General features: G+C 41.7%; 1 protein-coding gene across 1 annotated transcript in view; it reads right to left on the bottom strand.

Moving 5' to 3' along the window:
• The window catches only part of rasgef1ba (RasGEF domain family, member 1Ba), a 32,757-nt gene that overhangs the window by 461 nt on the left and 19,626 nt on the right, over positions 1-12,670 (bottom strand). The window contains exons 8-13 of the mRNA XM_078251443.1: positions 11,938-12,040; positions 9,060-9,139; positions 7,357-7,452; positions 3,481-3,576; positions 2,789-2,912; positions 1,414-1,486 (exon numbers count right to left, since the gene is read on the bottom strand). Coding sequence (XP_078107569.1) covers positions 1,414-1,486; positions 2,789-2,912; positions 3,481-3,576; positions 7,357-7,452; positions 9,060-9,139; positions 11,938-12,040 — 572 coding nt within the window. The remainder of the gene's footprint in view (positions 1-1,413; positions 1,487-2,788; positions 2,913-3,480; positions 3,577-7,356; positions 7,453-9,059; positions 9,140-11,937; positions 12,041-12,670) is intronic.

The raw sequence follows: 12,670 nt of genomic DNA, 5'->3' as shown, positions 1-12,670 counted from the left end.
CTGTTAGTTAGGCTTATCGTATGATGCCAACTGAAAGAATTCAGAGCGTGTGTACCTCCACCACCGCAGCTCATAAAAGCAAATAATTGATTCATACTAGTCTATAGTATAATTCAATAGCTGACAAACTTGGTTTACAATACACTTATTGGTTTTACCGCAAGTGAACATCAACGCAAGTGGATTTCCAGAGTTGATTAGAGAGACAGTCTGTGTTGAACAATCTCTCTGATCTGAGCATCACGTTTTGCTGACGCAGCTCGGCTAGAATAAAGTGACAGATCGTGGCGCAGCGGAGGCAAAGCTCAGGGGGATACACAGAGGGTTGACGCACACACACACACGGCTCATGGGCAGACAAACACACACACACACACACACACACACACACACAAACACACACAAACACACACAAACACACACAAACACACACGGCTCTGAGTCCAAAACCTTCTCTCAACTCTAACCCCTGCCAGCAGATCTGAATCATACATCTACATGTGGGCGGTTGGGTGTGTGGGGTCTGGTTTTGGCAACCTGCATTAAATAATGTGTTCACTGTCCATAAATACTGCATTTATTTTTTATATGTCTGTCTTGTGTATTTTCACATTCCAGTTTCCATGTCTTGCTGTTCTTTAGTCCTTCCTTGTCAGATTTCTAAATAAATAAATAAATGTATACAATCTGTTCTGTGAGTAAAGCTTTGGGGAAACTGTATAGATGAGTTTAAAAAAATTACAGACAGCTTTCCCCATATGAGACTTGTGGCTGAAGATATATATTTTTTTATTACGAATATTAAAACATTTTAACGTTTGTAAAATATATATGAACAATTTTACAACAAACAGATGCACAGCCCTTACTTGTGGGTACCTTGTTATGTGGGTACCACTACTAGCAAACTGTTCTACAAGCATAAAGCAACTTAGCATTAAAGCAACTTAGCATTAAACTGGAATTGTATTTCTGTCTTTTGTTTTTATATCAGTTTTGGCCTCTCCAGCTCCTGAGGGAAATATCTGAGTCTTTAGCTGCTGGATTTTTACAATTGTGCGTGCGTGCGTGTGTGTGCATAAGATGTAATTGTGTTAAAATGACTGATGTCCTTTGCGTATGTCTATGCAAGTGACTGTGTGACAAAGAAGAATGATGAGCACCTGTGTGTGTGTTCAATGCATTAATTGAATAGCGTGCAGGTCAGCATCAGGGTGACCTACATCCCTCTGGGTCTGCCTGGTCAGCAGAGAGGCAGGATGGGATGTGGGGTGACAGCTATGATTGAAAGACTCCAAAGCCCAGAGGGTGTGAGGGTGTGAGGGGGTGTGTGTGTGTGTGTGTGTGTGTGTGTGTGTGTGTGTGTAGAGGCAGACAGGGGTGGGTGGGGGAAAGGGTGGGGTTCTTACACACCTCAGAGACTTCCATCTGTCCTTCTCCATGTTGTTCTCAGGACCTTCGCTCTCGTACGATGCCAGATACAACGCTGCAATGAGAAAATCCAAGAGAACATTATTAGCTTTTCTAAAATGTCTTAATAATATTCAGGACTCTGGCTAATATGTATTATTATTAAAAGGTTTATTTAGATAGGGACAGATACAAAAAAAAAAAACATAGATAAGCTTCAACAATCATCTGATGTATGTATCATAGTGTTTTTAGCCAAAGCTAATTCACGACACTGGTCCCTATTTGCAGTCTACTTGCATTTTCTTCACATTTTTCGCTTCACTTCCTATTACTGGAAGCATTTTTTGTGATAAATGGTGTGTAACACGGTGTGCAAAAGAAAAAAAAACATTTTAAACTGCACTGATCCTTTTTTGTGGTTATTTCTTTGTCCTTTTTTCTTCACTGCGACTGTCTTGGCTCCTGTGCAATGCATTTTTGCCCATCACATGTACTTTCTGTATTGACAGGTTGAAGCATAACCATTACAGGAATTTAAAAAAAAGTAGTAGTAGTTACAGTGGATTCTTTACTAATTCTTACTTTATTTAGAGCCTGAACAGTTAGTGTCCCTGAGGCTACCTTAGAATATGTACATCAGCGGACTTTTAGGAAACAACAGTAACACATCAGTGAACCCTCATTTAAAATGAAAAGTCATCACTTTCTCCCACACTCTGAGTCTCTGTTTATATGCACAAATTGGTTGACAGCAGGATGTTCACTATCACCCAACACTGTCTCCCATGAATGATAAGTGTTGGCTGTAGAGGATCAGAGCACTCACAGCTGACTGGTCAGTTCGGATGGTGCACTTCAATGTCAGGAGGATTTTACAGACCTTCCTGTCTCTCTCTGATAAGACGATGATAAGAGCCGGAGCCAGTGACACACGACTTTGAAGTAGATTAAAAGGACACCGAAACTATCAGCGCTGCTCCAGTATGAGAGCCAAGGTGATAACTATAAGGTGTGTGTGTGGGTGTAGGCTTTGTAGAAAAGAGTCAAGCTGTTGTCTACTCTATTTATGGCATATGGGTTGAAAAACAAAAACAAATCTGATTAAAAATTAGATTTTAGACATCTAACAGACCAAAAATATTGGCATGATAACCATAAAAAGTAATGATAGTTAAGTAATAGAAGTTAAAGAGTATTTACTGACATGATAAAGTCACTATGTTGATTAGCGTGAAGCTTTAGTTTATGTTTCGCTTTTACAGCTTCATTCCATCTTCTCCAGCCTTATTCTTAAAGGAATAGTTCAAAATGTTGGGAACAAGTTAATAAAATAGGTTCCTACATAATGCATGTATTCATTCATTGATAAACGTACCATCTTCGGTGAATACTGGAGCAGTCAGCAGGTACTGCAGGATCTTACGATCCTTCTCAAACGGACACTCTACTTTCTTCCAGGCCATGAACTCGCTCACTTGTTTGGCCAGTTCCCAGAATTTCTGAAATAAAACCCAAAACAGACACTCCAGGTTAATATTCAGAAGGAATTAACATGTTTATGGATAGTTGACTTGACTATTACTCCGTTACTTTAACTGGGCATTTAGGGCTCCACTGAAGCTGCCCAGTGACCTAACTATACTGTGGTTGTAGTCAGCTGTCCTAAACGTTAATGTGTTCAAATGTACTATATAAACGTCATAACAGAGAAGGACAGAAAAAGGAATCAGCAGTTTCCAAGAATAGAATGAATCCTTAAAATAGTGCCTGATTCAGTGAAGTTGTGACCGAAGACCAGTGGAAATAATCATGAGTCTTTGGTCACTGGTCAGTGTGTTTGTTCCATGGAAACGAAGCTGCACTTTACACATTCAGGTCTTACTTCTTCATTCTCTAACACTGTTTAGGGAAGTGGAAATAAATAGCACCAAATCCGTTGCCATGTGTAGTAAAATATAGTAATAATAAATTTCTGACAGAGAAGTCAGCTGTGTGGTGAAAAAGAGAAAATCTGGTGTAATCTGTTTAAGAGGAAACTCCCTCCAGGGATTTTAAAATTCTGTTTACCTCAAAGTTGATGTGTCCGCTCTGCAGCCTGTTGGCACATCCCTCGTTGAGGAAGTAGAGGTCTTTTATGAGCAGGCTGAAGAAAGGGATGACAATCTGCAAGAAACAGAAAGAGAAAGGGATTTAATTTCACTGAGATGTGAGGGGGGATTTCCACTTGACTTACAGGTGTGGGCTCTCTATAAATATTGACTCAAAGGAAAAGGATTACAATTGACAAAGAGGATCTCTTATAATGTTATTTCCAGGGAAGACACACACCCTCTTCTCTTCGGATCAGAAACACATGTTCAAAGAAACCCACTAGCTTTCCATTTTTACAAGCGTGTAGCATTGTGTACAAATACAGTCCCTATTAACCTAAACCTAAGTACCCAGGACAAAGTGAGACTAGAGTAGAGAGGGTGTTTTCCAGAGGATAAGAACTCCCATTTAAGAAATCCCTTAAATTATTCATCGCCACCCTCATGCAATGATTTAGGTCATTGCGTATCTGGGCGCAAACATAGAGGTAATGGAGAGCAAGGCGGGGAAGAAGCACCAGACTCCATTTAAATACCGGTAAATTTTACGCTGGTAGGATTTTCCCTTCTTCTCAGCCACGGAATCAACCATCGGGAAATCAAACTGGCTGGCTGGTTAAATCTGGCATTTGCTAAGATCAGTTGCTAAGGCCGCTAGATAAACACCATTTCTGTTCTTGAGTGTCGAGATTGCTGCAATCTGCCACAGTGACCAATAATCAGACAAACTTAACATGTCGCCACCCAAGATTATCAAACATTCATGATGGTGGAGCTTTTAAAAGTTCAAATACCAGAGGGAGAGTAGCAGATTGAGCAATTTGTCACATTCACATTTTTGTAGCGTTTTGTGCTTTATTTAGCCAAAGTCATTCAGATTGTGTCAGAAGTTGCTCTTGAATAAGCCACATACACCCGTTCCTCATTAGTTCTTTCCACGAGCCAGTGAATCCTTCTGATGTGCTTGCCTTTAACTCTGTTCATGGTTGACCTGCATTGTAAGCTTGTTTGTGTTAAATTGTGCCTCCACACCATCCTTAACCAAAATGTGGGTGCAGCTGACAACTAGTTAACTCTGTGTCAGTGAAGTCAGAAAGTCTGCACATAGTGTACTCTGAGGGGTCTGTATGGGCAGGATGTTGTTTACAAGGACATGCTGCTTGTATGCATGATCTGAAGACTGTTGTCATGCGTGCAAACACGTCTGCACACACATGTTCTGCTTTTACAGAAGAAAGTGCCCAGCAGGAGCAGAGAGGAAGTCGTTGTCACAGCTGGGGATGTTGAGGGTCTGGAGCCAGAAGGGCACCAGGTCTGGATTTGTTGCAAAAATTAGATCAACTGTAGAGGACTTCACGTGTCTATTTAAAACTGTTGAAATCTTTTCACTGGTATTTATTTGTGTTTATAGAGGGTGATGGTTCAAAAGATGTTTAAACAGCTGAAGTGATTTTTCCTTTGTAGAGCTAAAACAAGTTCTTAAAAGATGTATATATTAGCTGATCAACAGAAAATGTATCGGCTGCAAACTTGATAGATAATTTAAGTAATTTAAGAAGCAAATACGCTTATATTTTGGAACGTTGATTGGACGAAACAAGCCACCTTGAAGACGTCAACCTGTGGCTCTGGTGAACTTGTGATGAGCATTTTTCAATATTTTCTGACATGTTATTAACTTAACGGTTCATTGACCAAAGAAAAACAAGATTAAGATAAGATTAGACAATAATGAAAATATTCATTAGCTGCAGCCATAATTCTCAACTCTTTTTCCTGGTTTTATTTGTGCTACCTGATCATAATCTTCACTGTTCCCATATGTTTTTTGTTGCCTTTTGTAAAGCGCTTTGTTTTCAATGGTTCTGGCAAGTGCCACACAAGTACAATTTAATATTTATTATAAAGTAATTGTCCACGGAGTGTGAATCTCCTCATGTGTTCACATAGAAACTACCTGCTGCCTTAGGGCCTTTCGTGTGTCCGTCAAACCGAGAGCTGCTCCTAAGTAAGTTTGCCGTACTTGGGCACATTATTTGGTGTAACTGGGTATAAATTTGGATTATTTTCTACATTCTTGTTTGCAAAATATCTTTGCCAGTGGTTGCTGCACAACCAAACATGTGATACACCAAGTCTGCCTCAGATCAGCAGTTTGGCATCAAGTTAAAATGTTATTTCAAGCAAATTAATCAACGTAGCAACCACTGACTGATCATCTAAAATCGTGCCCTCACAGAAAACTACAGCAAAACAGGATGAACGAAGCATAAATGCCAGCTTTGGTAATGCTTTGACAAAGTCACCAGCCCAGTGGATGCCTAGAGCGGATCATAAACAACCCCCTCCCCCACCCTCCCTAAAAGGAGAGGTCACAAAGGCAAGAACATACCAGACTTCTTGGGAACTTTCTGTTTTGCATTTCTGAGCTCCAGAAAAGAATCCCTCACAAACCCTCAGGGAGCCAGAGACATACTGACACTACACTCTGTCTCCACACTAACACACTTACTCAACAAATGATATATGAGGGGAGACTAACCACTAACTTCTGGCAGCCCACGAACTCTATGCTGGTTCATGTTCAGTCAGGGCGGGCAACTCAAGAAGCAGCAGAGAACACTATGTGATCTGGCAGGCGCCCATGTGTTCTTTTCCCTCCCTCATTAAAGGAGAACACAACATGTTTGATCTGGAGGAAACCAAGACCCTTCTCATATCTTGACCCACTTGTTGCGCACGCGCCCTCCTTGTCCCCTCTGAGCTACACTGTTATGCAACCTCTGTCCCTCGTCCAAGTCCACTACAGTGGCTGCTGATGCCGTAAACATGATGGGAACGCAGCTCCCAGACGATAACAAGGCACAACGAGAGACAGCGCTGTGGTTTGCTTTTCCCGCTTTGCTTCAAGTTTGTTGCTGCAGTGAGTGAAAATAAATTTGGTGCGATAACCATCTCAACTTCTTCTTACATTACTATAATCAGCCAGAGTGCTTATTCTGAAATTGAAAGGTCAGTTTTGATTCCTCCAGCAGCTGCCAAGGGCTCTTTAGCAAGACACCAGACCCTTGACTATTCACTGTAAGTGGCGCTGGCTGTTGAAACGTAAACCAAAGTCTGGAGTGCAGAGATTCAAACTTATTGAGATTTATATAAACGGTGGTTAAGGGATGTGTCACAAAAGAATTGTTTGTTGACGTTGTGGCAAATTTTTCTTCATTAGGTGCCATTGACTTGAGTAGATGCAGACTTTCTCCAACACTTGACCTGGTTTCCCAGTGGTGGTGCTGGTGGTGGTTTAGCTAGAATTTCAACCTTTATTTAAATGTCAGCATGGAAATTTAATGTTCCCTCCACAGTGCATTCAGATGGGAGCTGAACTACAGTCGAACCAATTGAAAAAGCTGAGACTATATTCGTATATATTCACAATTCAGAACAGATGTACTATGAATAGGTACTACCAAATGTGATCCTACAGCTCATTACAGTACAGTGTAGGGTTGGGCATCGTTTTGATTTGAACAATTCTGATTCCAATCCCGATTCTTCCTTTCGATTCCGGTTCTCATCAATTCTCGATTGCGATTCTTTGAGGGGTGGAGTTGAAACTGGTCACATGCTTATATCACAGATAAGGGGAACAATTTATTTTGATTCAATGATGATTTACAGTTTTACCGGGTTTATTCAACGTAAAATAAAGCCACACTAGAGCGCCGGTTACTGTGTCCCATGGCTGCAATGATTCCAATAAAAAACGATTCCATTGGAAACGTAATTTTTGAAACGATTCCAAGTTGGAACCGGTTCTCGATGCCCAGTCCTAGTACAGGATGTGCTGGGGCCTCACCTTCTCTCTGCTGCTGTTGGCGGTGATCGACCGCTGTGTGGCTCCTCTCAGCGCTGTTCTGTAGTTGTAGAAATTGCTGGACGGATCCATCTGGTGCTATGGAGGGAGGAATACAGTGTCAGTTTGAGCACAAGCCAACTTCTGATCTAAACTTCACAAACAACAGGTGAGGCGATCAGACGAAAGAGGAGTGGACGTCAGGGTCCAACAAGTGGTCGGTTAAACATATTTAGTTGCGTTTACCTCGTTCGAAATGACTAGTTCCTGTTGTGATCCTGTGACTCGGACAGTACTGGTTTGCAAAGAAAGGAGATGTCTGGGCCGCTAAGAACTTTAAATTTGCATTTCTGACAATTGTTTGACATTTCCTACAACAAATGATTCATTTACAGTTATGGATTTGAAATGATAATGAAAGTAATCATTCATTGCATAATAAAAGAAAAAAAGAGAACAAATGCATTACATTTGTTCCTTCCTTAAATTAAATAGCCCAGTCCGGTACACAATTTATTAACTCAAACCCTCCGTGTTATGACATAAGCCTGCCTGAGTTATGTGAAGGTAATCGGAGGAATCAGGAGATAGATGCCATCGAGCCTGTGACCTCGAGCAAACTGAGAAGCACGTTAACTCCACACAGCCATCGCAGCAAATTATACGGCAGAAAGCTCAGGATTCAGCTCACATAAGGCTCACAGGGAAACAACAGGAGGCTAAAAGGAAATCATCAAAAGGGTAAAGAGCTGAGGTGTGTGATTGACAGACAGAGAGACAAACACAAGGTGAGGCACGGAGATGAACTCTGGTGGGATATGAAGGGGAAATAAAGAACTAAGCCTCTGAAAGCTCTCAGATCCCACAGCCTGACTCGCCTCCACCTCAGATCTCTTCTTTCAAAGGGCCGACTGAAGGCCTGTCTTCCCTGCAGTATCTGGGGTTCCCTCCAGTACCATACGTCTATATGTATGCATAGAGGGTGATGGTGGGTTAGGGATCTGTCATTTTTCTTTGGAAAAACTAATTTAAGGCTTCTATAATGTGATTTTTTTTAACGAGCAATCATATAAAACTGGGAGAAAATTGTGCTTTTTTTTTTTAGCTGAAACTAAATCTGGCATACGTTTCCTGTAAAGTAAAATAAAATGCTTCAGTACGACCACATCTTTTGATTAGTAACTGCAGAAGTTTCAACCAGAATATCTTTATCTTTAATGTCTTTAAATGTTCAATGATGCTGCCCTGAAATAGTGGAAACACATCGATTCTAACTGTGTCACGGTCAAATCTTTGCTCTCCCATTCAGATCCATGATCGTATCAGCTTTCAGCACGACTGTTTCTGTCTCCGTCATTGCACTTAACCCAACATTTCACTGACAAAGGAAAAAGCTCCCCCACACGCCTACAACACGGCTAGTCATCAGTGTCGAACACAACAAAATCATAGCGCTGCCAATATGTGTGGGCACAGGAAAACACACACTAAGTGCAACAGTTGGACAATTAAAACTGAAGAGAAGATAACAGAAAATGTGGAAAACTGATGGTTTTTCCTTGGCAGAGGGATCGATTATGTCCATAAATCTTTAACTTTCTATCTTTTTTCCCCCTTGTGTCTTTTAAGTGCTGCAGAAACAAACACATGCACATTTGTTGAGTTTCACAACTGTATGTAGTTTCAATCTTTTCAGGCAAACTTACTTCTAAGATGTCAAACTTGGCCGTTTTGACTTTACTCCAGGTCTTCTTGAGCCGAGACACAGGACTCATGTTCATCCCAGCTGCAAGGCGGACACAACAACAAGGGAAAAAAAGACAATGAGAGAAATATCACACATCCATGAAAACGCCCAAACATGGTTGCATTAACACATGGCATTTTCCCATTCAGCCAGATAGACGCGCACCCCCCCCCCCTCTGCCCTTCCCCCATGACAGTCTTCCTTTAACATCCCTCCACCTCCCCTTTTCTTTCTTTCTACTGTTGTTTCTTCTGATGCAGCGAGGCAAAAAGGCCACAGCAACAATGGAGTTAGCGCACGCCTCGTTTCCCCTCCCAGCGCTCTGCTTCCCATATGGTTATCCTCTGTGCGTGTGTGCCTGGTGCAGGTTCAGGCACCGAAGGTCACCGCCAGAGCAGAACAACAACACAAAACAAACCCTTGGGTACAAAAGAACTCAGATCAGCAGACAGAAATATAAAACTCTAAACCGCTAAACCTAATTTCCTTCCTGAACTCACTCCATTTCCCAGGAGACAGTTTGAGTTTAACATGAAACTTCAGCGCTGCGGGGCCAAAATGAATAAAAGTGCGACCACAGCGGAATGTGAATGTGTGTGGCAGATCGTGTCTTGACTGGGAAACAGCCTCATCCGCTCACAAAGACACCAGTGTGTGTTTGTGAGGACAGGTGTTGGCTGCGGTAGTTGCTCCATTGGGACACACACTCCCCTTTATGAGAACATTAATATAATGTTGAGGTCTTCTCCTTTTCAGCACCAACACAATGCCGCAGAAGCAGATAAGAGACACTGACGGGGCGTGTATTTTTCATTTTAGGTACACCTCAGTTAGGTTATTTCACCCAAATTCTCACTTACTTCTAAGGTATCTAGCCATGCAAATAGTTTGGGGGTCTTATCTGCCCAAGTTTTAAGAGATCCGTCTACACTAGAGGTCTTTACTGATCTAAGACATGAGTCGGGCTAAGCCCAAATTATATTCAGTCTAATTTATAATCAGGTAGGGTTATGGTCTTTGTGGGTCTGGATGTCAATATATTGCAATGCCCGGCTTGGACTTGCTATGTCCAGCCAACGCCCTGCCACGCCCTGTTACGCCCTGCTGTGCTCTACGACACCATGAACTATTACAATATATTTATTGTGACTATTATTGCCATTGTTCATCATACCCCCAACCGGCACCTTCAGACACCGCCTACCAAGAGCCTGGGTCTGTCCGAGGTTTCTTCCTAAAAGGGACTTTTTCCTTGCCACTGTCGCACTCATGCATGCTCTTGGGGGAATCACTGGAATTGTTGGGTCCTTGTAAATTATAGAGTGTGGTCTAGACCTACTCTATCTGTAAAGTGTCCTGAGATAATTCCTGTTATGATTTGACACTATAAATAAAATTGAATTGAATATGTCGGATCATCTAAGAACCAAAAGCTATCTTCCAGGCTATATACAGCTAAAGGTGAATAAGGAAATGTTCTCATAATGTGGGTGAACTAGCCTTTTATTAGATCACTAATACATTGTCTAACCCTGGTGGTTCCCTGGAGACGAGGCTGGTGGAGATGAGAGAGACAGAGAGAGAGAGAGACAGAGAGAGAGAGAGAGAGAGAGAGAAAACAGCTGGCACTCCAAAATCCTCTCCTCTCCCCCCCCTCACCCTCCCATCCTTCCTCTCTCCCTTGTGTGCTCTCACTCTCTGGTCAGTGCTGACCATCTGCCCGGATGGTTTGCTCTGTATCCCCTTCCAGCTGCCTCCCCCCTCTCTGCTCTGGACACACAGATCCCCGCCCCAGGCCTGTGAGGATGACCAGATGCCCTCTCCTCTAAATACTGGGACATCTTTAGCATCCCCCGAGCCCGTCGGCTGGACCTCCAGCGAGGTCTCTAAACCATCTGAGGTGCTTTAGGGCTCTACATGTGTCTTTTTTATGAACATATTTACACACATTCACACCTGGAAGCTGCGCTTAGTACAACTAGAGTTTAATCTGTGGCCTCTGAGCAGCTCCACTGGAGCAGTTTATGGTTAAGTGGCTTGGGTAAGGGTGAGATGAGAAAGAGGCAAGAACTCCTTTTTCAGTTTTCCTTAATGAAATCAGCAACCAACTAAACTCGGATATTTTATACTTGGATTTTATACTTTTGAGAGGTCACATCGCTCACAACACACAGTAAACGAAATAAGAAGGCTCTGCACACTTGGCTGCAACTCATGTATTTAACGTTAAAGACAAGTTTTCGGTCACTTGACATTCCTACAGTACCCATGACATTCAGCTGCAGCTACTGCGCGAGTGTATGTACGTTTCTGCAAATACAAGCAGTCGAATGCCAATGCCAGAAATCTATGGGAAAAATCACAGAGAATTATGTGCATGAACTGCTGCTTCGTTTCCTCCGCTGACGCCGAGTCTCACGGATATCATTACACTCAAGTAAATCACGTATGTTGGAAATGAACTGGGACAGAGTCATTAGAGGATACTGCTACAGGGGGAGAATACGTCGCTGCACGAAACTCTCGCTGAACAACAAATTGCATTAACTACGATGGTCTGATATACTGATGACCGAAAGAAAAAGTAGCATCGCAGTTTGGAGGGAACAAGTGCAGAGCGAAGTCAATGAGACAAAATGTTATAAATGTGACACCCATTGGTGCAAATCATTTCTTGGCTGTTGAATATTTTCTTGAGCCATTTAATTATTATTATTATTAAAGCGTTCTAGACTTCTGAATGCCTTCAAGTTACAAGGAGCTGTCCTGACTGACAGAACAATAAAAACATAAATCACATGTCATGTTATCTCAGAGGAAAGAAGAACACAACTCACATATGATGGCCATGAGGGAGTTAAAGTTGCCGATGTTGAAGCATTCGCGTGCCACGTCGATGAAGAACTCGACGACTCGAGCTCGGTGCTTCTTCTTCACAGGCTATTAACAAAATGGAGAACATTAGAAGACTGCATTAGCCCTCAGGACTGACTGCACTGTCTGCTAAATGTGTTTGTTGGAAATCAGGTTGTTTACTAAAAGTGCATTACCATTTAAGTACTATGCAAAAATAATAAAGTTTGTTTGTAGGCCTACTTAATGGGACATTTGAGTTTTTTTTGGTCAAGTATTTGAGGCAGTATTGTTGATTTCATTACCCTTTTGCTGCTGAAACAAATAACATAATAAGCAAAAACATTCATTGGCTCCAGCTTCTCTAATGTGAAGATTTGCAGATTTTCACTGTTTTATATAATTGTACATTGAATAGATCTTAAATATTCTTTTTTTTTGCACACATTTCATGTAACTAGTAGTAATGTGTACTTTGCCTCTGTATGTGTACTTTGCCTCTGTACTGACCCAGCTGTATCCAACGGCAGCAGAATCAATCAATTAATCAGTCAAGTCAATTGTCAAGCAAGAAATGCCAAACATTTGTTGTTTCGAGCTTCTAAAAAGTGAGAATTTGGCATGTGTCTCTGTTTTTAAATTGAATGTTTGGGTTTCAGACTTCTGAGCTGACATAACAAGGTTGTTTTTTTACTTGAGCTCTGGGTACTTGTGATG

This window comes from Sander vitreus, chromosome 5 (assembly GCF_031162955.1).
Source record: "Sander vitreus isolate 19-12246 chromosome 5, sanVit1, whole genome shotgun sequence".
Lineage (NCBI taxonomy): Eukaryota > Metazoa > Chordata > Actinopteri > Perciformes > Percidae > Sander > Sander vitreus.
Note: the sequence above shows the minus strand (reverse complement) of the source record. Positions and strands in the feature narration are given on the sequence as shown.